This window comes from Anser brachyrhynchus (assembly GCF_964034855.1).
Source record: "Anser brachyrhynchus genome assembly, chromosome: 11".
Classification (NCBI taxonomy): domain Eukaryota; kingdom Metazoa; phylum Chordata; class Aves; order Anseriformes; family Anatidae; genus Anser; species Anser brachyrhynchus.
In genome coordinates, this window is record NC_137706.1 from 2,629,518 (window position 1) to 2,656,458 (window position 26,941).

At 39.7% G+C, this 26,941-nt stretch overlaps 2 protein-coding genes across 5 annotated transcripts in view; both read right to left on the bottom strand.

Annotated features, from left to right (window-relative positions):
* Positions 1-384: 384 nt before the first annotated feature.
* ARPP19 (cAMP regulated phosphoprotein 19) lies at positions 385-12,738 on the bottom strand. Its single transcript, XM_080607514.1, has 3 exons — positions 12,049-12,738; positions 7,312-7,434; positions 385-3,942 (listed from the first exon to the last, which is right to left on the bottom strand). Exons 1-3 carry the CDS (start codon positions 12,634-12,636, stop codon positions 3,772-3,774), a joined length of 882 nt encoding a protein of 293 aa, XP_080463640.1. The 5' UTR covers positions 12,637-12,738; the 3' UTR covers positions 385-3,771.
* Positions 12,739-15,322: 2,584 nt separating this feature from the next.
* ATOSA (atos homolog A) overlaps positions 15,323-26,941 on the bottom strand; it is a 47,401-nt gene continuing 35,782 nt past the window's right edge. For all 4 annotated transcript variants that reach the window (XM_080607494.1, XM_080607497.1, XM_080607495.1 and 1 more), the window contains exons 7-12: positions 26,080-26,159; positions 24,801-24,909; positions 23,795-23,953; positions 21,623-21,691; positions 20,581-20,780; positions 15,323-15,927 (exon numbers count right to left, since the gene is read on the bottom strand). In XM_080607494.1, the coding sequence (XP_080463620.1) occupies positions 15,774-15,927; positions 20,581-20,780; positions 21,623-21,691; positions 23,795-23,953; positions 24,801-24,909; positions 26,080-26,159 (771 nt within the window). In that variant the 3' untranslated portion in view covers positions 15,323-15,773. The remainder of the gene's footprint in view (positions 15,928-20,580; positions 20,781-21,622; positions 21,692-23,794; positions 23,954-24,800; positions 24,910-26,079; positions 26,160-26,941) is intronic.

Genomic DNA, 26,941 nt, shown 5'->3' on the forward strand with positions numbered 1-26,941 from the left:
TGATACCACTCCCCATTATTATTAGGATACTAATGCTTGTGTTAATTCTGCCTTTGCTCTGCTTCAGCATGGCACTTGGATGTTGCTACTTAACTTGGACACTTCTCAGCTTGTTGGAGATGCAGAGCATGGCAGGTGTTACTATGACGTTGGTTACTGAGCTAACTGCGTAAATACACCACATGGATCTTGAAACTGTGCAGAGACCGGCACCTAAGCCACAGTCTGAATACGAAATTATTTGGATTTTTTCCAGCATCTTGATTTCGTGGAAATTTCACCAAGTTCAGGTTAATGAAGTCAACAGCAATGCAAACCTCTATGTGACAAGTTAATTCCCAGACATCCCCTTCACTCGGTGCAAGGGACCAAAACAGTCATCTGTTAAGGAGTTTTCAAACAATAAGCTTTAATTGCCTTATTAGAAAAATAAGCACTGAAATATATATAAATGTGATTACATTAAAGTAATTCTGTAGTCTAACATACTAGAAACCAAAGCCCAGTCATATTTTTAATGATACAGAGTAGCAAGATTTAGGTTTTAGAAATTTTCCATAGAGGATACGGAAGTATGCAGTATCATTAAGGAAACCACAGTAAAGACGAGACAAATCTCCACATTGCAATAAAAACTAAGTAGATCAATTTATTCTGTATACTATACAATGTGTAAGTTTGTAAAGAACAATTGACATTTTCATCACCTTAACATCTCAACTGGGTGTAAATATGTCCAACAAAATGTACTCCTGTGGCTTTTACACAAACACTGTCCTACTACATCAAGAACAATGAGAGGGAAGCCTTTGGTACTACAGATTTGGGGACATATCCGTGAAGTTGGAATTCATTCACTTTTAACTATTTTGAATAAAATGTTGGTGCTATCTGCTATCATAAGCCTACATGAATACTAGTCTAATAACTAAACACTGTCTATCTTTAAAGGCAAGATATGAAAGGGACTGCCAGTCTATAGTGTGGGCAGGTCTTCTTTGAAAAAGGTCCTTATCAAATGGTAAAACTTATATAATACATTATGTACATAAGTTTGGATAGCTGAGTTATCTTGCTGGAGTAAGCTGAAAGTTAGCATCAATTTGCAGTCACCTTTGTTTTACTGTTAAGTGATTATTGGACTTTCTAAATTTTAAACAGTGTATAGAATCAAAATTGCTGTGCCTGCTGCTGAGGTCTGTCAGATGTGAAGGCTCATAACCAGTCATTGACCTAGTTAGTATTACAGTACTTTAAGTATACACATGGATAATATATTGGTAGCTGAATCTGTAGTAACCTTAAGAACTGCAAGTCACTGAGTGAACATCAAAAAAGCTTGCATTATCTAACCAGCAGGACAAGCTGAGTTGCAGGTAAATGAGGGGAATGTTTAAATTTAAATGGCTTTTTTTTTTTTTTTTTTTTAAATCTCAAGCATCAAAAAACTCACCGTATGTGAGCTACAAAATAGTGGAACCAGACAATACAAAGCAAGTCACCTTCAACTGTTCAATATTTGTGGCCCAATCCTATCATTTTTTCAAATTTCATTTACACATACAAAAATAAAAGGGATTTTTACATTAGACCGAACAACTATAGAAAGCAGTTTGCTTTAATATATCCAGCTTCCTTGTTATTCTCCCAGCCTAATTTCTTGGTTAAAAAAAAACACAAATCTGTCTAATAATTTCTTCAAACTGTTCTGTGAAAAATCACAACTTGTTTATAGTATTAGTGGAGGATAAGGAATAAAAGGGCTTTCACAAGTTTGTCTGTAATTACTTGAAAAGGGCTATAAAGACTTGCAAAGAACCAGGTTATCAATTTAAAAAGTTCTCTGGAATGACTTCTCTAGACTGAAGAATACACATTATAATAGACACTGATACAGTTTCTGCCTATTCTAACCAAAGCAGGGCCAAGTTAAGATTATTCATCTCATCTTGATCATTTTCTTGAGTTTTCCTTTAGAAAAGAGCATTGCAGAAAATATGGGCCAGTCTTCTTTTCAACTAGTAGATATTTATTCTGTAAGACCTTTCTGAATATATCAATACAAAGTGCTTCCTTCTAAAAACATGCATCTTCAAAAGTGGTTTCTCTTACAATGCCTACATTGGTTCTTTGCTTTTCATAGTGTTTTAATAGAACCGTTTAAGAAAAAAGTATGCTGATATTTTTAAAGGGTTTCTTACACTCCTAAAGAACATCAAGGCCATGATTGCCTGTATTAAAATCAATTACATTATGGATCATACTGTATTTTAATATATCTGATTTCACTGAACAAGTCATGCTCTTAAATTCATCAGGTTACCCATCTAGTATCAACTGTGTATTCTGGCAATCTAGTACTCACAACCTGCACCATACAGACGAACTGAAGTTTTTTCCTATTTTCTGACGTGAAGAATTACCTATCCCTCAGTAGATCATTATACAAATACCAGTTCCAGTTCCTTTCATTTCCCAAAACCAATGAGGGGCTGCTTTATAACAGAATAAAATGAGTTAGTTTACTGCCATTTAAGGACTTCAAGAAAAAGAATTATACCCTTTCACTTCCAGAAGTCTAAAATAGTACAACGACAATTGCATATCAAACCTTAGCGAGCCTAGATTTGGAGTTTGCCACAAGGGAAACTCTCTAGAACAGTACATTTAGCTATTTTCCATGTCATACCATTGAGCATTTCACCTTTAAAAGCTTAAAGAGCTGCTGAACAGAAAGGGCACCTGCCTTTAAATATAGGTAAAAATTTCAGATTTATAACTGAATGCTGGGCATTGTTGCGAAACAAAATATACAACTGCAAAAGCATAAGGCTGAGTCAAGTGTAAGTCTAGGGGTTTCAAAAATTTCAGGTACACAATTTTCACTTTCAGTAGCAAGATTCTGGGCTCTTAGTTTCAGGCCAAGACTTTGAAAGATACAGAATCACTTGTGCTTTGATTGGCACATTATCTGCTTTTTAAAATGTAAAATTAATAGACATTTGCAAAAGGTTGTGCAAAACTATTGTATTTACAAAAATGGCACAAGAGTGAATTCAACAGTCTATGCACATGCACACTTCATTCACATCTTCAACAAAAGTGTGTTCTAAGCTACGGAACTGAAAAGGATACCAGCTTCAACAGGCAGTTGTCAATAAGCACTAGATTCACAAGAGTTACACCAGAATGGGCAAATATTGCCCAAGTAAAAACTCTATTGTTAAAGCTGAAACAGGTTTAAGGCCGTTCAAGTTCAAGAGCAGAAACAAAATTCAATCAGAGCCCTGTCTTTGTTTTTATACATGCTTTACCATCTAGCAACTTGTGGTCTAAACCTCTATTTTAGACAACAAACCCAAACACAGAAAAAAAACCAACACAACTGGAGGTTATATTAAATACAAATATGCTGTAATTAAGGTGAAATAACAAAAGCAGAAACATTAAAAGTTGTAAAACTTGCGATGTCACTTGCTGGAACCAGTCCTACACTAGGAAATGGGCAATATGTACATTTTCAAGTAGATTACATTACTCTAACCAAACTTGTCCTTTTTTAATCAGTGCATTGTTCTCAACTAGTCCAAATACTACATGTTTTACTCTTAACAGTACTCCCTTACAATAGCAGCACATGCTATCGCTACCTGCAAAGCTGTCAGTCTCATGACTTAGTGTAAGAAAGAAAAAAGGGGATGTGAGGGTGAGAAATAACTATTAAGGAGAAATAACAGGAATGAGAATTATCATGCAGTTCAGCTGTTCTCGTCAGCCAGCCAGCTTGCTAGCAACAAGAGATGGTTTCCGCTGTGGGAGATCCTGTGGAGTAGGAATATGGTCACCAGTGACTTCTGTCTTGTCAGGAGCTGCAGTAGGCAGTTGTTTATTCTTCATCTTTGCCTTAGCCATGTTGTAGTCACCAGAATCAAAGTATTTTTGCTAGAAGACAAAATACACATAGATTTAAAAGCCTGAATTTCTCATTTTGCAAGGCAGCTTTATGTCAATTCAGATTAAAAAAAAAAAATCTTACCAAGACTGTTAAGCACACATTTAAACTCTGAACATTAGTTACATATACAGTTAATGCTCTACAGATACCATGAAACACACACCACACACAAACACTGTTTTAGTACTGTTTTCTAAAGGGCCCTGCCCTCCCACAAATGAAACCTTGGGGTTTGTAAATTACAGTGCAGTGATCAAGTTCTGCTAGACAGAATAACCAAACAATACATGAAGTAAGGCTGGAGAACAGAGCCTGCCTTATCATACCAGAAGATCAAAGAAACATGAAACTGCATGTTAACAAGAAAATCTTTTTTCTGCATACATTAAAACAGTGAAACTATGATCCCTAAAGTTCCCAAACCAATTTAGTTAAGAATTCCCTTCACAAAGCTTTTTAGAAGGATTGCACAGTAGATTTCGCTTATCCCAGGCTCCAAGTTTCTCCTGAACAAAGGATTATGTTAATTCTGAATTTGTAAAAGAGCGTTCCTCAGCATTTCAGCAAATTTTTATTAGCACTACCTTTAACAGTCTTTGTTGTCATATTTCTCAAAACATTAAGTTATCTGTGGATGGTAAAACCAGATGACTTATAATTTATCTGTGTTACACTAAGATGAGGTATGGAATTTCATCCAAGGCCTGCATCAAGTCTTCAACTGCTCAATGACACCTTTTTGGGGGAACCGTTATATTTTGCTTACATCTTACTATGAGGTCTACCATTAATCTACTTATAACCCGTGATTTTGCAGATTGTCAAATGAGGCCAAAGCCTAGATTCAGGACAAAGATTAGCTCTAACAACTGTTGCTTACAATGCATTATCACATCTGGAAGAACACTCCCTAGTTAGCTTTATATAGGCTTATTCCTCAAAGTCAGTTGAACAAACGCCATTGCAACCTGCTATGCTTATGTACTTCCAGGCAGCATTATTACCATAGACTTTGGTTTGTAGCAGCACTAACCAGCTGCAAAATGTTCCGTAGCAGCAGCTGTTAAACTGAAGTAAAAGTCTTTACCTGGGGATGGGAAGTTTTTGTTGTTGTTGTTGTTTTTAAATGCAAGGCCTCCTGAAGATGGCTTTAAATGTTCCCTATTAGGGTTTACTAGAGCCTTAAAGTCACCTGTTTTAACCTAAACAATCAGAACACCTGAACTACATACTTGTGTTGGTAAACCTTCTCACAATTCATCCCTTTTGACAGTGGAATCCTTACTTACACCACAGTGTTCTTGCACTGTATTTGCAGACGAGGCTTTAGCTATAATGCAACCCCGTTTGGAAATAGGCTTTCATATTTTACCCTTCAAGACCGAAGAAACCAAAAGAAACTTTTAAACAGGAACTAGATAATAATTGAGTAATTCTATCTTTAGATGTGTTAACTGCTGCTAACAGATATACATTTCTGTCTATATACTAGTTATATATATACATTTCTGTCTACATACTAGTTATATATACACTAGTTCTAAGTAGAATCTGTCTACAGGAGCACAGCATCCATTTTTACGACTATTCTGGAGGAAGTATGCTAATTAAAATTGATTGGGTGTGTGCATCCAATGCAGAACATTTCCGAACAGCAAATAGCAGTGAGCAGAGGGCAGCCTACTTGCCAAATGGCAACTGCATCTCTGGAGAAAAAGCATCATCTTTCAGGAATTAGAGTATCAGTCCATTTCTCTCCATAGATTACTCCTGTGTTTACTTCTGATTTACTGTAGCTTTTCATAAGTGGCTTGTATGGGATCATCCTTTTCAATTTGATTCTATGCCTATCCACATATCTTTCCATCGCAAAAGCTGTCTGAAAGCACACTCACTATTCTCACCCTATTTTAAAGTTCAGCAATCCAGCTAGCCTAAAGTATACCAGAAGTCCACATCAAATAAGATGCTTCCTCGTTTAGGACACTGAGCACACTAAACAAAAATAACGAAAAATAAAACATGGAAAAAAGGTATTAACAGTATCAGGAACTGAGGAGGGCAGATTAAGAATTGGAACCCCCAATTTTATGCCATCTTTCATCATACCAGCAGAATCCAAAATGCTGAGGCAATTAAAATGCCCACTGGCCTGCCTGTGCTCGTAGTGGAAAATATAGGCTATAACAAGCTTTGCATGAAGCAGTGCTATAATCAAGATTGAGATCTTGTAGAGACTATTGGTGTGTTTACAGTAATTCCTTTGTGGCCATTAATCCTTATGGAGCGGACACTGGTCTGTCTGCCTGAATTACCTATACAAAACACACTTACCTTGCCTCTTTGATGTCTACACAGACACGGAACACGCTTAAGTCTCATTCCGGTTGCCTTTGACCACATAAAAGCTTAACTCCCAAAAGTCATCACTTAACCTGCCACGTGTCCATTCCCAGCAGCCATTATCTATGCTGCATGCACACTAACTTACAAGGGAAAGCTTATCCAAAAAACCTGCCAAAAGTAACAATTCCCATGAGACATTACCAGATAGCACAAAATTAGATCAGCACCGAACTCCAACAGCTGGCTTGCAAAGGATTTACACTTGGAATCATTGTGTGCACTCAAATGGCCTAGACAAGAGTAAACAACAGTGTGACAGCAAGGAAAACACCATCAAAAGTAATGACAGGTAGGATTATTCCAAGAACAGAATTCTAACATGCCTGAAAAGCATTACCTCACTTCATGAAATACTAAACTAACAAAAAACTGTTCAGTAACTAAGAAAGTAAGATACGCTGGTCAAATTTGGAACAGTATTTAAATACTAATTCGCTCTCCATTCTTCTACAGTTGCTTTTTGACTAGGTATATGTATTTGGAATTACGCCAACCTTCTCAAGCCACTGATGTCATACGGTACCTGCAAACACTAAGCCTTCACACGCTAACAACACGAGTAATAGGAGTGGCCATACATCCTGGCAACATAAGAACGGGTAAGATAAGATAAGCAGAAAACACAGATGAGATTCTGACCCTTACTGTTCTGTGGTTTTTTTTTTTTAATCCAAGTCTATCACAGCTGCAGTGAGACAGCTTCTAAGTTTTTAAATTTCTTAAAATTTATTAGAATTGCAGCTGAGCCATTGGGGCATTGTAAGCAACTATCCTGCCAGTTTGGCATTTGTTTTGTGGAGATCAATTTCGCTTCCTCGGGCCTTTACAGATTTAAAGTTAAAACTGGCAGTGTTTTTTTCTCATGCAAAGGTCTGCGGAGTGGAAAAGAATCACAGATACAGGAATTTGGGAATTTCTTGTCCATACCCTACAGACAGTAAAGAACTCACTCCTTTTTGAAGCCTCTTCCTCAAGAAGTCTGAGCCTCCTGGCTTCTGGCCCAGATGAGGATATCTTGCTTTCAATTTTGCTTCTTCAGCTTTCTCTGGGCTGATCACCTTATCCTCCATTTCCTGAAACAACATTACCAAGACTTTAAATGAAGTATTACAATAAACTATTTATGTACAATACTTTTGCAAGGAATTCACCAACATGCAGATTTCTGCTCCAATATGAACACATCAATTAATTCAATAAACATTCCCATATATTCTCTCTCAAATACTGACAGCAACTGTAGGAGTTCAGCCTCACATCTTAGGTACTTTTCCTGGACACGAATTTGAACTTAATCAACCCATTTTGCTTTCACAGAAAATTAGCCTATATTAAAAGCACACCATTACTCAGTTTTGACCAAAAATATCCCCAAAATAACCAAAAAAAATCCCCACACTTTTCTGGTGAAAACAAGGGTTCTGTCAGGAACAAGTGTTGAAAGCTGAGCATGGGACTTTTCAGTTAGTCCTGCTTCATCGTGTAGTTGCATGGATTAGCACTTGTGCTCCCACAAAATCTAGTTTTTATGACTCTGATGCAACTGTAATGCATTAATATTCATTGTGAAATAGCGTTAAAGTATTTCAGTCTCAAAACCATGCCTGCTACCATATTAACAAACGTTATTTGACTTCTCTATACTGGCCTTCTATTAGAGGCCAACATTATCATTAGCTAGTTAACTGAACGCAGCATATTTGCGTAGAATAAAATGCACGTTTGTGAGAATACCGTAAAAATATGCATGCTCAAAGTAATGATCTGAAAATACTCATTTGGCAAAAACTAGTTTGTACATCCAGTCTTTCAGCACTGACCTTTACTTTATAGGTACCTGCCCTGGTTCGTGCAGCGATTTGATGCATGAGGTACAATTTTTTGTACTCAGTCATTTCTAAAATACCTTCCATTCAAAATTCTTGTTTCACTGCCTTCCAGTGTTTGGCCAAGATCATTTTTTGCATGCAAACCATCGCTAGTTCAGGGAAAACTCATACTGATTTGTGCTGACTGCTGTGGTTCTTGAACAGTAATTATCATCTCAAGTCACAGGAAGACTTTTAGTCAGGAAAGAAGAATTGCCATTGAAAACAAGAGAGCCTCACGTTCATCTGTGACTAAGGTTTCGTATTCACTTCAAGCTGCTTAGGCAGCCCCTTCACACTCTTCTTCCATCTGCACCGCCAACCTTTGTGTTGCATCAGTTCGCATGAGTGCATGTATTCCACGTCAACGGGTTACAGAAATTAATTCATTGCAAAAATAACATTTTTTTCTTGCTGGGCTTTATTTCATTGGGGTCAGTTTCCTCTGTCTGGATCACCAAGCAGCTGCACCAACAGGTCTGGTAACACATCAGCAGGGAGGACAAGGGATCAAGAGCAGCTGAGAGCTACTTCAGGCAGAAGAGCTGAGGAGCTGAGCCCCTGCACTAGCCTGCCCCCAATTCACAAGGCCTCTGACATCTCTTACAAAAGCTCCAAGTTCTACAATGATTGGCATCCTTCTGGCAAGAAACCTTGGAAGCAAAGTTTATAACAACAGACTTAAAATACAACATTTCTAGTTGCTCCACTACTCCAAGACCTCTGGAAGACAGCTGCTCCCAATGCCAGGCAATGCAACACAAAATACAGATAAATACAAAATATAAAACACACACACAACAAGCAAAACTTCCCTGGCAGCACAGAACACAGAACCAGCGCTACGCAATTCCTCACCATATAATAATCCTACTAGCCAAGACCACAGTCTCCATGCGAATAGAACAGTCTTCAGCCGCTGTTCTTCCTGGTGTGTTTTATTATCATGCCAACACTGTCTCTGGATCTTCTCAAAACCCATTCTTTCAGCATCTAATGCTGAATCACTGGGGACTCACTGTTGAGCCAACAGACAAGGCATCTGAGGGGGCATGTTTTGCCAATACTAACCAAAAGGAAGTATTTTTTAAGAACAGAGGGCCAACAATAAAGAGCTTACATAAATATGTATTCATGGTGCTTCAAAGGAAGCACTTGTGCAAACTCACAGGGTTGACAAATCATTGCACAGCAGGCGATCAAAACACAAAACTGTGTTGTGCCTCAGTGCAGAGAAAAAGGATTCAGGCAACAGTCACCTACTCTTGACGGCCAAGAACAGCTAAGACCAAAAAAACCACCTTTGTAACATGAAATAAGGAATAGCTTCAACATGAAGACTTGGGCTGTCAAACAAAACCAGCTGACAACAGGTTCAAAAATATTTAAGAGAACAGTTCTTCATGTAACACAGCTAAGCTACAGAACTCCTTGCCAAAGAACACAGGGGATGCCAAGAATTTAGATGGATTCAGAAAGCCATCGGATGCGTTCATTTGCAGCTCAGAAGGCTTTTATACCATGGATTGAGGAGACCTGGGAAAGTTTTCCGGGGAAGATCATCAAGTGCTTATTCTGACCTTGTATTCTTCTGTGCACCAGAGAGCAGGGAGCACTCTCAGGGACGTGTCACTGAGACACAAAGGCTTTAACCCAAACCTGCAAGGCCATTCATACATTAGCAGTTGTCTCCCCTTCAGTTATTATAGAAGCAGCAACCAGATGACTGACAACTGATGAAGGAAAAAAAAAAAATCAAGATATACCACGCACTTCTTCCTGGTGACAACCACACAAGTTGTAATTTTAGTTCTCTACAGGAATTTTTGCACAGCTAATGAAGTCTGCTTACTTCATTAAAAGGATTTACCAGCATAGCCAGTAGTTACCTAACACATTTAAAGATAGCATTTGCTTTTAATTTTTATGGAGCTACTAAAAACATGAGGTCCTCTATCTGTTGGACAACTCAACTGCATGGCTAAAAAGAAGCCTTCTCGAGCTGTGTTATGAAGAGCTTGTTCTGTTTTAACAAAAGACATCAGACAAAAATGTGGAATAGAAAATAGGAAAAACATGACAACAGCACAACTCCACAGGCAACTGATGTGGCAAAAGCCAGTCCCAAAACAAGACATAGCACTAAGAGCTTCCTGAAAAACACGGACCTCTACAGCAAAAGCAGCATCCATCAACCAAGCACATGCTCTACATCATCCAAAGGTTTCTTTGTTGCTGAACTTCCTCCTGCCACTACCCTGAGTTTTCACACGAAGAACAGGAAACACTGGACTAGTGGAAAGTTCTCAATTTATATCATTTTCTTGTTTAACACCCTTCTCATTGAACACATGCACAAGCTTCTCGCGCTGTGCTAAGAAGTTCATAACAGACGTCTCGTCATGGAGCTGCTGCCTCAAAGTTCCCTTTGGGGCTTCATCTTTTTTAAGCTTACCAACGAATAAGTACTGCAAAACGGGTTGGTCAAACAAGTACTTCAGAGCTAACCGCTAGCTGAAACGATCTTTAATTCTGTTTATCCAGACAAATATTTTTAAAGAAGTTTAATATTGCAATGCTGTAGTACAAATCTGTAGCCCTATTATCACAGGATATAAGACCAAAGAAAACAAAGTTTTATCTACTTTCACTTGTCTTGAATGCCTGACTGCATTAAGATTAAATGAGAAGATCAGCAGCCCCCCCGGATCTCAAAGAGCCAGCGGTTTTCCAGCACAGCGCACAAGCACGGCGTTTCAAGACTTCAGACCAATACTTAGTTGGCCGAACCAGCCCCGCTCACCTGACTTCATGAGAACACACTGGAAGGCATCACAATAAAGCTGCTGCCACATGCTTTGCCGTGCTCTTATTACCGAGCTATTCTAGGCGCGCCGCATAGGCCAGGGATTTATTTTTATGTGCTTTGAACAGGAACAGTGTTTTCTCGGTGGTCTGCCTAACACGAATGTAAAGCCAAACTGCGTAACGTCCACGTTTAAGGGCAAATTACACAACAGGAGCTGGTTCCGATTACCGCACCTACTGCCATGCTATCATTTTATCCTAACTCCCAAACCTTCCTACTTGTACGACTAATTCCCATTACAAACGGTAAATTATTAAACAAAAACTTTAGACAGCCGAGGCGGGTTATGCTTTTCCTTTTAGAGCCCTCTAAGCGGAGGGCTTGCGTTTCCTAAGTTCTCCCCGTCAGAAACAGCCGTGGGGGTCGCAGCGACCCACAGCCATGACGAGACTAAAACACGAGCCCTTGCCAGGCCGCAGCCAGCGGAGCTGCGAGGAGCACGGAGCCGCCTGCGACACCAGCCCCAGCAGCACAGGCGTTATCGCCTCGGGGGGGGGCACCGGAGGGCCCCCACGCGGTAACCCGGCCACCGAGCCCTCCCAAAAGCCCTGGCCGGAGCAGGCTGCAGCGCAGCCATTGTTCCGGGCGGCCCCGCTGCCCCGCAGCTCACGCCGCACGGAGAGGTACGGGGGATTAGCGCAACCACACCGCGCCCCCGCCTCACCGCGGCCCCTTCCGGGCAGGCCGCCTCGGGGCCGGGCCCGGGGGCGCGTCGCGGGGCCGAGGCGGCGGCCGGACCCCCCCGGCCCTCCGCGCCCCCTCCGCCAGGCAGCGCCCGGCACCCCGCGGCCCGGCCCGGCTCCGCGGGGGCTGCGGGCGGGGCGGGGCGGGTCCGGCGGACGCCGCCCAGAGCGGGGCACGGCCGGGAGACCCCCGCGGGCCCTCCCCGCTCCTGCCCCTCCTCGGCGGGGCCGCGCGGCGGCTGCGGGCCTCCTTAACCCCCCACCTACCTTCTGCTCCTCGGCCGAGGCGGGCTCGGGGCTCTCGGCAGACATGGCGCCGCGGCAGCGGGACGGCGGGCTCCGGGCGGGCTCCGGGGGCCGAGGTGGGGGGGCGCGACCGCCGCTCCTCCGCGCAGCGCAGCGCAGCGCAGCTCCGCCGCCTCCCGCACAAGATGGCGGCGGCTGGCAGGACGGCGTGCCGCCGGGAACACACTTCCTCCGCGCCCGACCGCGCACGCCGAGCGCTGCGGGCTTCCGGCGCTGGCCGCGCCCCCGCCGCTGACGCCGAGGCCCGAGGTTCCCCCCCTCGGGGCCTCCCTGGGGGAAGGGAGCGAGCGGCGGTGGGCTTCGAAGCGGAGCCGCCGAGCGGTGACGGCTGACGGTGCCGTAAACCCCGGGAGTTTCGGAAATTGATCCGAGAGAAAGCACGGTTCGGCAGTTTTTAGCAGTTCCTTGAACGCAGCGCTTCCTTGAGTTAATTTTCTGTAAGGGAACAAGCGTAAGCTGCTCAGTGCAGAGCAAGGGCGCGAAGTACCTCAGGAACCTCGGTAACAGCGCGCGTTCTGCGACGGCCTCAGATACAGGAAGGCAGCGCATAGAAACTGGGTCGTTCGTTTTAAGGTTGTGTGTCCAAAGCCGATTGTGAAGGGGCACGGAGCCATCCCTGACCGACACACGGAGAGGCCGCAGGGTTTAACGTGTCTTAGGCTTAACTGGCGTGATCAGGACAGCATAACAAACTAGCGCGGGAGGATTACCTCAAGCCAGAATAAGATCAGGATACTCGCATCAGATTTTTTCTTATCTGGTAAATATTTTCAACTTGGGTAAAAAAATATCCTGGAGGGGTTAGAGAACTGCCTGAGCCGGTCCCCAGTTAGTGGTCATCGAATAGGAACTTGCGCAAAGCGGGTGGGACTCCAGGAGGCTGACAGCTTGGGTGGTGGTCTGAATTTAAACGGGAGCAAGGGGCAGGCAGAATGCAAGCAATACAATGAGGCTGCCTAACATTATGCCAGATAACAAGCTGAATACAAGTTGACATCAACTGCTACAGGAAAAAAAAGGATGTATGAAGAGGAGTTTCATCCACGAGACTTATCTTCAATACTAATTGGTGTAGAGAAGCCCTGCCTGGGATCGTGTGTACACCTTGAGACAGATTCAGTCCAAAGGAAGAAAGCAAGGAGCCAGAAGGATGAGAAGTACAGAAATCAAAATCTGTAAGGCAAGGCTGTCTGAACAGTTTGGGGTTGTTTTAGAAACAGGAAACAAAACTGAGAAGGGATATGATGTATGGGAACCAAATTGTTTTCTTTTGTGAAAAGGACGGGTAGTAACCTGACTCCATCAGCAAGATTTAGTTGGTTTAGTTTTATAAAAAGCTTTCTCATGGTAAGTAGTTTAGCACTAGAACGGATTATCTGCAGCCTCCATTACCAGAGGCCCTCAAACCACTCGGAAACATTTATACAAAATAATTCTGTAAGGTTGGGCCTATTGAAGAGTAAAGACGAGAAGCAAATAGCTTCTTAAAAATTAGTCTAGTCCCACTTCTTAACAAATGCATAGAAAGTCGTGTGGAAGTCTGTTCATATTTTGTAAACATTCATCCACGTGTGTCCCTTATGGAACAAGTAACCCAGATCAAACTGTGAAGGGGAAATTACTTAAAAGTTGTACATGGATAACCTAAGGTCATTTTCATTTTTAATGGCATCCATATAGGGACCAAGTATAGTTTGACTATGTAAGTCAATACAGATTTATTTCCTGGACATGACTTGTATGACACATACCCAAAATCCACACTTTTTTTTGCTGTTCAAGACAAATATATTACTCCAAAGAGAGAATAAGATGGCTTGAAGTCACTTAAAGATACAGACATACAAACGTTGCATACTGTCAGTGTAAAAATGTAAGGTTAATTTACTGAGGGTGATTTATGACTTTTCATTAAGTGTCATTTCATCAAGTATGCAGGCAGATGTGCACCGTGACACAAACAAGTACTTTAGGGGTACATGCTGTTTGCTTGTGACTGAGTACAGAGAAACTAGGGCGCATTTTCATTATCCTAGTCTAGATCCTAGTTATGTACGCAGTACAACTGCAGTTGTATTTGACTCTTCTGTTATTCTGTTACCAAAAGAAACCTTTTCAGGTTTACAAGACACACAACTAGAAACCACAATCAATCTCCTGTGTGGTTTTTCCCCAAGTCTCTGTTATACAAAAGCTAACCTTTAAAAACCCAGTGTAACAGAGGGAAAAATACTTTAGTTGGAAATGGATTCAATAATATTTGGGCTTTGCCCTTCTGTAGCAACAGCCACTTGAATATACAAGATAGTTGGATAAGTATCATCTGGAAAGTCTGGTCTCCCTTATTTTCCCTGGCAGGCTTCCCGGAGATTTCACGATGCAGTGACTTCTCATCTCAGCTAAGGGCAGTGTTGAATATACAACAGGCACATTCATTCTTTCTCCATTCTTCATCAGATAAGGGTGTCATACTCCCAAATGTGAAGGTCACCCTTCACAGTACTGACACTATGAAAACAGTGATGTAAAGAAAAACATGAACCAAGGTAAGACAGCAGAGAAACCCAGATCTTCATTTTCATTATTAAATATATACCTCAAATATAATCAAATGCTTCTAGCTTTATTTCTCTCAGTTACACAGTTTAACACGTAGCATAAACTGTTTATGTGACTGTGATTTGTTTTAGGAATACATGTATTGGAAAGCATTTATATTCCCAACGTAGCATCTCTAGTAAAACTTCATATAGCCACCTAGTGGCCTAAATGGAATTGATCTATTAAAAATATTTAGGATTACATGAAGATCCTCCTTATCTAAAAATAAAACAAAGTACATGTTCCATAGCTTTTGCATATATTTAAGATATAAATGCTAATTCGTTTGCACAGTACATCCTTTAGCACAATCGGAAATCAGATATGGGGGGGTGGGAATTATGTGAAACTAACAAAAAGCAATATTAAAGTGGCCCTTTAGGAAAGAAAGAAATGGAGGGAGCCAAATATGAATTGAATTAATGATCTGAATGCATGAGTAAGTAAACAAACATTCTGTGCTATGGTCGCAAGTGGCGTTAAATCCGTATGTGAGGGGAAAAAAGAAAAAAAGGGTACCATTAAAGAAAGAAAAGAAAAAAGCTGAATGCTTGCATAGTATGAAATGTTATGGAAATTCAACTCTTGTCCCCATTTTCAATAACTTAAATGAATATCACTTAAAAACATCACACAGATTAAAGACATCTGTATATATTTCAGATTTCAATATTAATGCCAAAAATACATAGTATGATTTTACATAGGATTTATGCTACATTAGACACTAAAGACAAACATCACTTGAGTATTAAATGAAACATTAAATATTAAATAACTGAAAAATAAAATAAAAAGTGTAAACACTAAACTAACTTGGGAATTTGCTATTGCAACACATCCAATGAAGTGGTTTTAAACAGTACAAAAAGATTAGATTTAAGTACATTTCCAGTCTACTTGGAATACACAAAGCTCATTCCAGAGACCTTTTACAAAACTGGTCCAGGATCACATAAGAACCTTCTCTCTTAAGCGCTATTTTCATTCCTTTACAGATTTAATTTTATACTGTCAGCTTTACCAATCTTCCCTTGTAAGGAGTAATCAACAGTACAATGAATACTTCAGTTTGCCATTGTTTGCTAACATCTTGGTGAAAACTGAGGATTTGTTGGAGATTCAGTGTAAGATTTGAGTTCGTATGCAGCGCCGCTATCAACTTCCATGGACTTCCGAGAGAATAGGAGCCTTACATCTCTGTGGAGGTAGATCTTTCCAGATTTAGAACTCTGGAACCTGAAAAGATATGAATACCTGCATTATATAAAACAGAAAAAAGAATAACCCTTAAATACTATTGAATTAAATGCATTCCTTTCAGAAATTAAGGCCAGAAAACAATTGACCACAAAATTAAAGAAAAAAGAGTAACGTTTTCTATCTACTTCATTTTCTCTGGCATTTGAAGGTTCTGTTCCTAACCAGAAATACAGAATATAGCTTTGAAAGTGGCATGGGATCTTTGAAGTTCATGCTGCATTTACATACCATCAGAGATTAAAGTTCTCAGCCATCTAGAAAGCCAAGAAGTGCTCTTAAGTGAGCACTCCTAAAAATGCCTAAAGGGTGGCCTAAGCACACACAAAAGGGAAGGTTCGAATATCAACAGATATATACATATCAAATACATATTTCAATCATACAGATCTCATTGCTCTCTGAAATGTAAAGCAAGAAGTTTACCAATGCTTTATACAACATGCCAAGTTTAACTCTAACCTAAGAAGCAGCAGGTACGGGGATCTCTGCAAGCAAGCAGATAAAGAGGGTTTTTGCAAGGAATACGGAGCCGTTTCAAAGAGAGTTGAGTTCACTGGCCCAGTCACCAAAGGAAACAGTGGCCAATTTCTGGGCTCATTTATTTCTTATGCTGTAGCTAAACAGCCTTCAAACCTGCCAGAAATGTGCCAGTTCCACTTTCGCTGAGATTTAACAGCGATAGAGAGACGTGATTTGCATTTCAGAGAACTGTATTCTGAGTCTGCGTCTGGCAGAACTTACTTCCCTTTCCTCACCCAGGAAGGGCAGGAGATCCCAAGTACTATCTCTTATGGCCAATGAACGTCATTATCAGTATGTCATGGTAGGGGAGAAAAGCTACTGCATTAGAAATAAGAGCTATTGCTACTGTAAGGACAAAATGATACCACTATAAATGCCGAGAGCACATTGCTCACATCAAAGTGCACACTGTATTATTATGGGTACTACAGTTTGGACAGATTTTTAATAAGCATTTACTCATTGAATGCACCGAAGCAAAAGTAGTCTCTGTAATACACACAGACATAATCAGATTGAAATTCTGGGAGGCACAAGAAAGACAACGTAAGATCCAGCAGGCTTGAGCTGTCTGGGGTCAGGGAGGCTGTAGAATTGGATTCTGTGCCACATCTTCGTTCAGAGCAGTGGAGCAGAACAGCCCATAGCCATCCCACAGCTAGAGAGAGGAAATTCTCTGTCAAGGGCATGAAATGTAGTGGGGGGGGAGGGGTCTAGCAGAATGCTCCTGCTGGCCCACGAAGAGCTCGTATCCATCACTGATTTGCGTGGTGTTGTCAATGGGGAAGCCCTTCACCTGGCAGCCAAAGTAGTATCTATCTTAGGGGGAAGACTCTGAAGGAAGGTGTGTGAAGAAAGAGTAGAAGAGGTGAATAACAAACTGAATACCTAAAAAAAAGTTAAGTCAGCATGCAGCTCATAACACGTTTTTAAATAAAAATGGTATTGAAACACCTTTTGAAGCTGAAGTATGGCTGATTACATTAGTCACAGTATAGCTAGATCTAGTTATCAAAGCACCGTCGTAAAGTTGACCTGAATTATCCCCATTATACACATGGATCTATCAGATTTTTTTTTTATTATTATTTTTATTTTAACTTCAAGCTCTTTATTTTCTAGCAGTGAGAATCCTGCAAGATTTCCTTTAACCAGTAAATAATCTTTCCCTGTAATCTGGCTCATCTGAGCATGCCATTTCACAAAGAGTGGAAGAGAATGAGTGGGAGACAATAACAGAGTTTGGGGATTCTTCTAGATTCTGCTTCTACTGTTTTTTTTTTTGTTTTTTTTTTTTTGTTTTTTTTTTTAAAGGAATATTTATCATAGTAACTGGGATTTGTAACTTTGTTTTTCATATGTGCAAATACATAGGAATAATCAGGAGACAATTACATACACTCTTGCGGGTGTTGGTGGAGTGGCCAGCGCAGGACTGGCTCCAGAGCTGTGGCAGTTCCAGTAGTTTTGTGTAAGAAAACCAAGAAAAACACAAGAGATGTGTTTCCTAGGACAGATGGTGTCCTAGGAACAGCACCAATAGACAAATAGAGGAAGACTTAAAAACACAGTAATAGATGAGCTAGAAAGTCTGGCAGAGGAAAGAAACTTGTGATGAACATTATTGGAGAAATGACAAATGCACAAAAGCCTTTACGTATATTATGGGCCATCACGAAGAATAAATTCATGAAGAACAAAGTAAACCCAAGAAACAGGCTACAGCAGGGTAACCATAAAAACATATATGCTAAGACCTTTCCTTCTGCAAGAAAAGACAATACAACAAAAATCATTAAAATCTAAGTAAATCCATAAATAAAAATCACTAGGACAACACCACAGATTTCTAGATCCGGAAAAATTCTTAGAGATCAGAAAGATCAAAAAGCAGCTAGCAAATTAGTGACAGATACCTTCAGCTTCCACCAGTAAACGCGTCATATGCCACATCACAAAAATATTGCAAAAAAAAGCGTCACCACCCTGATGAAGCACTACTGAGCAACTAGTTTGAAGCGTCCCCTCCACCTCACCTTCAGGAACATCTGGCTAATGAAGAACTGACCACTGTTAGCCATGAAGCAACAGCAATTATGTTCCATAGAATTAAAAGAGGCAACATGTCAGTAACTAGGACTGTTGACCAGCTGTAAAAACTTTGAAAATGCTGAGCTGTGTGCAGGTTAACTGCTTAATTGCCTTTGCAGGGGTGCCAGAACACAACCCAGGAACCAACTGATTGTCGTCACCGTTACAGTGCAGGGCAGAAGTAACGCGTGAGCAGAGCTGGTCTCCCGGCTCCTACATTGACCCAGATTTAATTACAACGCAAAAAACTTTGCTTGACACATAACAACACAAAATGTATTTCCAAAACATCTTCAAGAGATTTCTTAAACTGCAGATGCAACTCTCAATTTCTGTGCAGTGAAGAAATCTGTGCTGGCCAAGCAAGCTACATTTTATGTCAGTGCCGCACCTGTACAAATACAGACTAACGGCACACCGAACAATCCCTCAAACATACAAAATTAAGTAAAAGCTACACATATACACGCTATATCTGACACTTGAAAGAGTGCTTTAGAAAAACTGGCTGCCAATGTTGAGTTCCAGACCTGTGCAAGCATTTTTGCTGAATTACCACTTGAAAAAAAAAAACTACTTTCATAATGCGAGTGCTGACAACTATAATTAAGGCCTCACAAGCAGATGCCACCACAATGCAGCTTACAGTTTGTGACTTCCTTTTGTTGTTGTTTAAGCAAAAATTTCAACGTGAAAACAAGCATCTTAAGCTTACAACAACTGCAACTAAAACTGAAAGGCTGTTTTAAGCCAACCTGAGTAACAAAAATGAAAAACACTTGTTTTATATAGCAAGTTTTCAGTAAAACGGGTTTCAGGGAACTTTGCTGCTTTTAAAAATGAAAGATTTTAAAAACAACATTACAAGCGAGTAGAGCCTTTTATCTGGGCTACACGCTCTTTTTCACAATTTACCGTAGAAGAAAAATTTTTATAAGGTGGTTAAGTCAGACAAAGCAAGTTAAGTTAGTGTGACCTGAAAGGACAAATTTCAAACCAGACTACAATTCAGGGTGAAAACAGTTCAGCATCCTCATCGTGACACTATGTTCCCACTCCAGTAAGCCAGCACACATTTTTTGACTGTCAACTTTCATTTAATGAGAAGTGTTGGTCTGGAATCAGTCAAAGACAAAGCTGTGTTTTGAAAGTCTGCTGGGTAGAAGTCAATGCCTCTAAATAGGGGAAATAAGCATCAGAAGTAATTCCATAACAAGTTAGAGATTTGACTTTGTTTAGTTTGCTAGCTCTAAAATGTCAGCAGTCATCAGGTTTTGAAGTGCTGCAATGAAGTCACTGGGACTGCATGAATGTGGTTCGTTTAGTACAATAATGCTGGCGAAAGTTTGCAAACTGCCAAAGGACAAAGTACAGCCAGCATTTCTCCTTCGCTTCAAATTGCAGTCTTCAGAACATCCGAAGAACAGTAGCACAGCATCTGGTTTCAGGCAGTGCTTTGTAAATCATTCAAAGAAGATTGTGTGAATATTTTATAAAGTGAAAGGCACGTCAGTGGTACCGCATCACGAAACAGATATTTACATTTTACCAGTAAACACTGCACTTCATTTTTAGTAGTAATTCCAAATGCTTTTCATGTTAGAACCTGCTCTGCTGAACAGGCACATGTGCACACTGGCCACTTTCTCTACACTGATCCTTTTTTGGCTTCTATTGTGTAACAGGCACACTCACTATTTCTTTTAACCTCAAAAAGATACACTGATCCAGACAGAATAAATCCCTGTTCATAGGAAAACAAGTAATTACAAGGCCATACAAATGTTAAAAAGAGCTTTATTTTAACTTTGTTCCTCCCAAGCAGGATCCAATTTATTTACTAGCTTTTCTTCTTCTACCATCTACCTTGAATACTAAATTAAGAGCATTTTTTTTTTTTAAACATAAACCTGTAAGAAGAAAGGCAGGCTAGCAAAGGAATCGAGAGAGAAATAAATTTTGGCAGATATTTGGATTTATTTTTACATTTTTTATTTTTAACTCCAAGAAGCTTACCTCAGATGTATGAGGTAGCGAAGTAGCCTTTCTTCAGTCTGTTGACTATTTTCTTTATTGACAGTCCGCTTGATTTCTCGTCTCACAGGAACAGAGAAAGTTCTTTGCCGTAGGAATGTTTGATGATTAGCTGGCATTTCTCTCAAGTCATAGATCACCACAAACATTTTCACCACAGTTTTGTTAGGGTTAAATAAGGTCTAAAAAAAAAAATGGTTCAATACAAATCTTTAGAGATGAAAAATGGAAAAAAATATTACCTGCCAAAATACCATCCTGTATGCATTTTGTTCCTGTGCCATACAGGAATGTTTGTGGGAAAAATGTGCAGCTTTTCAGTCCACTTTAACACTTAAGCTACTAGAAATTCCCTTTTTTTTTTTTAATACAATAGTAATCATTACCTGATCTGAAACACTAGCAGGACTACTGTTACTTTGCTAATCTACGTTCCCCATTTTTGTTTTATTTTTCTAGTCAGACTTTTGTCTGCACTATTCTGGAGATACACTATGCTTGCAGGAAGCATATGTGCAGGCTCCACTTTTAAGCCTGAAATTAGCAATGTGTCACCTTGGACGGATTCTTAAAAGAGACAGATCACTGGCTCTAAGCAGTGGCTGTGATATACTTTCTGATTTTATTACAAAAAGTGGGTGGCTTTTAAAATGTTACAGAATTTATGTAAGACAGTATGGAACAACCTGGACAGTATGGAGACAACCTGTAAGTTGCTTTTCAGAGGATTTCAGAATTTGGATTCGCAAATTACTTCATTACTTCTTCAGCGAAGGGGTGTCAGCAAATATCCTGAACTTTCAGTAACTGATTTGGAACCTCTTCACAGCATGGATGGGCTCAAGTGTTTGGAATCACAAATTACACCGAAGTATACTTTGAATAATTAAAATACTACAAGTTTCTATAGAAATTCAGTTTTTTTTCCCCACTGTTACCTTTGTGTTCATCACTAACAAATAACATCTGCATGAATTTCTTGGTATCAGTGATTTTAAAGCACCCGTATCTGCTGTGTACGTACCACTTGTATCGTTCCTGAAGGCGGTACCCGATAACCCCTTTTACCAAGGGACTCCAGAGTAATTACACCCTAGAAAGAAAAGGCAACTATAGTTAACAGGGTGTGATAGAAACAAATCAAAATGTTCTATTTGTATAATTCTACTTATACACTGCTGATTGTTTTTAAGAGTAAAAACTAAAGAACAAAGACAACACTTAAGATGCAATTAAAAACAGTAGGGATCTTACAAAGACTTTGGCAGATCGTTAAAAGCTGTGCAATAAGGAGTACATTCTCCTCTTGAAACAACTTCCAAGTTTCCACATCTTCAGACTAGCATTCAGGGAGCTATGGAGAATAGAGCTTGCTTTTTAAAATGGCTTTTAAGCTAAAATGAAAGACTCGCCTTTCCATTTTTATATGGCCTACAACTGCACCAATAATACTTCCATCCTCAAAGAACTAATTTCTGCTTTTCAAAAGGCAGCAGATGCACTTAATCTTCTATCCTAATCCTAAACTCTAGCAATGATATGATCTGCTTTTGTACCAACTGGGATCTACAGAGCATCTGAGCATCCCACTTAGCATCCACGGAGGAATTCACTCTGCTCTGACACCACTGAGGTCACCCTTAAGGCATTGCGCCAGAGCATGCGCTCGATTAAACTGGGGTGCACAACTGGTGTACTGTACTGAAACAGTTGTACAAAAAAACAAGACAAAAAAAAGCAAAACCCAGAGCAAAGAAACTAGCTATACAAACAGAAACAATGTTTCTGATGATGGAGGCACTATATAAATGTTGTATTAATCCTGTGAGACTCAGGCATAATAGCATGTTTACAACATGTGGAAAAGCCTAAAACAAAGAAACCCTGGTAGGGAAATAAGCAATGTCACTTTAACCATTTGAGGAACATAAGAATCCTTTCACCTCCTGGAAATTTATGTGAAATAATCTAGAAAGATAACGCAAAAAAAACTGATACTTCTCCATGGTCAAAGGAAGATATATCCAAGTTTGCAAGCTTAACTTGCAAACCCATTTGATTTCATTTTCTGAATCCACTTTAAAGCAGAAGGTCAGAAGTGTGGTAAGTACCAAGTGTAAACATTGAGATTTTCAGGTGTTCAACAGTTTACTTACATGTTTAAACAGACTACCATGTATTAGATCTGTCACCCAGGTAACACTGAAGTTACTTAACAGGCGTTCAGAACAAAATTAGCTGTCTGATTCAATGCTAGCATCCAATAGACCTTTGCCTTTTACACAGTAACGTTTTTTAGGCAACCAAAAACCGTTGTCACTGTCGAAGTGCAGAACAGAATTACTACATGGATATCAAAAACAAAACTACTGTGCCAGTGTGAACACCAGCAAACCAAGCAGCTTATGAGTGACATGTCACACTAGCTGCATCAACATTTCCTCAAAAAGAAAAGGCTAAACAACTTAGACAAGAAGTCTAAAGTCTCCATCCGGAACTGAACATTGGCCTATACCTAAGCCACTTGCTGGCAAAGCAGTTAGTTGCCCTGGACAGCAGCTTATTTGGACAACAAAATGTACCCTATAACCAAAATGTATCCTGTAGTCCAGCTATTGCCTCACTGCCTATTTTAAGTAAGTTGGATAAAAAGAGGTAGTGGAGGTTGATCACTCCGTTGTGGAGACAGACAAATACATTCAATATCCCATGATCAGAGCAACTGGATGGTGGGGTACAGCAATGGGAGAAAAAGCACTAGCTGGGGAAAGGGAGAAGGGAAAGGAAGAGAACTTGATCACAAGCAGCTGGAAATATCCCAGATCCCTCCAAAGCCTCACTCCCTGAACTCTTTACTCACCTATCTCCACCTATCAGAATGTAATGCCTCTGCAATCTGTAGCCAGCTGTCTGTGAAGACTGCAGGGTTTTGCTGTGCCAAAGGATGAGGGGAAAAAAATCCTCACTTTCTACCCCAGATGTTTCACTACTACCCCAGATGTACCTGCTCAGCTGAGAAACTGCATTGCTCTGGGTAGTTTATGTATGATAATAAGCTAATTATAAAACATTTCAAACACATACTTTAATACAATAATCAAACATAAGTTAGACAAGTTCACCTGACAAGCTCGTGTGAGCTTTGTTCCAGCCTAATGGTTTTAAACAGACAAAATACATTTGATCATACACTTACCATGTAAGGAGAGGGTGCGTTATCATCCGAAACGCTGTAGAATGATACTTCCACTGGCAAAGTCATGTGAGTGGGACAAAAGACTCCGCTTGCTCCCACTTCTGCTGTAAAACCCTCAACAATGCCTAGCGGGTCTAAGCGAAAATTCAAGACAGACTCCTGAAAAACAAAACACACACAGCTTAGGTTGGGAATGATTCAAAATATAGCAAGACTATGCACGCAGCAAATGAAGACAAGTCCTTCTAAGAACTTGGGTCTTAGTTCTTTCATAAGGTGACCTACCAAAAAATCGTGGCAAAAAGGCAAAAATTAGGATGAACAGAGGAACATTCAGCAAGATGACAGTGGTCTAAAAGAAAGCATCAGGAAAATCTTATCTTAGTCCTCCTGCAAACTGTGCAAAAGCCCACAGAGTTTTACTGCAGCAGGATCTATGCGTGACTTTCCTTGACATACACTAAATGTGAAAAAACAATAAACTAATCTGGAACTTTACTCAACATATTCACTCCGCATTTCACGAAATACTGTGCAATGCATAAATGCTTTAGTCATTGACATTTGATATGCAACATGAAGTCAAAAGCTGGAGGCTACACTTTAAATACATTGTTTACTACACTGATGTCACGTAGCTTTAGCGACATACTGAGTAAATTTTAAGAATGAAAGTATGAATCCATTTTTCTAGGTATATATACTACAACACAAACAATAACCAGTTGTTAAATCTCTTTTTAGCCAACAGAAAACCTCCTAACTTAACCATTGTGAGAATTAAAACTTAGAAAATTAGAGATTGAGTTGCTTGTATCTGAGAGAGAAGATGTCTGCAGAGAAAAATACATGTCTTTATAGATGGAAATTAAAACAAATTTCATTCAGTTTAATTATGAACTTTTACATTGTAGTCAGGCTGGAATTATCCACAGCAATGCACTCTTAAAAAGCAGTACAGAAGAGTAATAAAAATACCACAAGACTTCTAGAGAATATGCATTACCTCAAAGTTTCCCAGAAGGCTAAGACTTGTTACTGGTGGAGCACTAGAACTTAAAAATGGTTTCCCATGGTTCTCTGGATCACTGTCTCTGTTTATACATTGTTGTGGGCTATCAAAAAAAAAAAGAATAAACACATGGATAAAGACATTTGCTTTTGTCTTCCGGGTATAACCAGCTCTAAAAAGAATCACTTATTGTATTACAAAATATTGTCCTAAAGCAGTAACAGCTTGTTAATACCTTTGCAAAACATTTTTTAGGTAACTGAAAAATACTTTCACAAGTTTTATATTAAAAGAGATACAGACAACACAAATTTACATTGTTCATTAACTCCACTAGTAGGAACTGAACAAAATAACAGAAAACTCTCTCCCACATGTAGTTATTTGTTTCATATCCTGAAGTTTCCAAACTACCATATTAAAGCTGTTTAAGTTATAACATACAAATGGTCATGACTGGTCCCTTGCAAAAGGTTCTCTGAACAAACTAAGGCAAAATGTTTAACCCAATCAACTCTATTCACATAAAAATAACACTGTTTTGAAAAAATGTTTTTTCACAGAATGCAGAAACTTTTCTGCTTGAATATTCAAGTGTATCTTACATCATACTGGGGTTTTGTTCCTTAGCTGTGCTGATCTGGGGACCAAAGGAGAAATCTGGCTACAAGCCATAGGCCGGGGGGACCCAGCTTCCACTCTGCCCTGCCACAGAGAAGCCAGAGCCACAGCAAGCCACAGCCATGAAGCAGGCATTTAGAGAAAAGAAGATTTCAACAGGCATCTTAAAAAGACCATGGAGACCATCTACCAAAGTCCAGCCTGGTGCCACATGAGCACTTCCCATGCCACAGACAACATAAAGCAAACATAGTCCCCTCTAGTCAGCCAGTGAGACAGCTCTGCAATGACTCCATGTTGCAGAGAAACAAAATAGCCAAATCTAGACTTTTTTTTAAGAAACTTACATTTTTATAACAATCAAGAATAAAAGTAAAATTGGAGATTATCTACTTCTGATACACAGTCATTTTAGTTTAACATATGAAAATTCGGAATCACGAAAAAATCCATCAACTGATGCAACACACTAAGGGTTGAAATCTACTGTCTACGTAATTGCAATGAAACTTTTAGAAAGTTATTTCAAAATAAGGATTCTTATGTTACACCCACACCTTGTATTTGCTAATGTGCTTTGCTGTTGCATACAGATACATGTGTGTTCCATTTCTGAAAAAAAGTCTCAAAGTTTCTGGTAAATAAAATGTACCTTCTTGCAGACAAACATTTCAACTGCAGCAGCGATGAATCCAGATCAAAGCACCCAGACTGTGTTTTTCTTTGAGGAACCTCAGAAGGGAAAGAATATGTTAATTTGAAAACTGTACCTCCAGTAAAAAAAGTTTTGGCAAGTAAACACAAGTTTGCCAGGAATTTTCATGACATTACAAAATCAAAAACCAAGCAGAAGAGCTTCATTCTAAACTTAGTGAAGAAAATACCAAAGTTAAAGACTGTAAATTCTGATAAGCAGAACTACTTAAAAAAATGAAATAAAAATCAGATCAACGTAAACAGTCAGGAGCTTCCAAGAAAGTATGTGAGGTAAGCCCCCAAATCACTGCTCAGCTCATTCAACAGCCTCAACATCTCTTTGCAGCAGTGCACAGCATCAAAAATAAATATTTATGATTTCCAGTGGTTTCCATCAGAGTTCTCTGAAAATATCACATCCTTTATACGAACCAAAGGATAAAACACATTGTATGTTGATTACAAAAGATCACTGCTTCAGTAGCTTTAATTCATACTGCCTTTTTCTTAGAAGTCCCAAACAACATTCCAAGAACTGTAACAATGCCTTTCTGCATTATCACAGCTGTCTTGTGTCACTTGCAATGACACCTCTGGATGCTGAGAAATACACCGTACAGACTGTTCACAGAAACAAAAGCTTTAGAATAATAGGCCACCAGGTATTAATAACTCTTACAAAAATTCTTAAATGACAAAGTGTTAGCTTACACTTAAAACACTAAGCTTCAAAATACTTTTTGTACTCTAAAATATCACCAAAGAACTGTTTGCCATAGAATTTTTGATGTAACCTTTTGTCAGTCTTGAGAATGCCT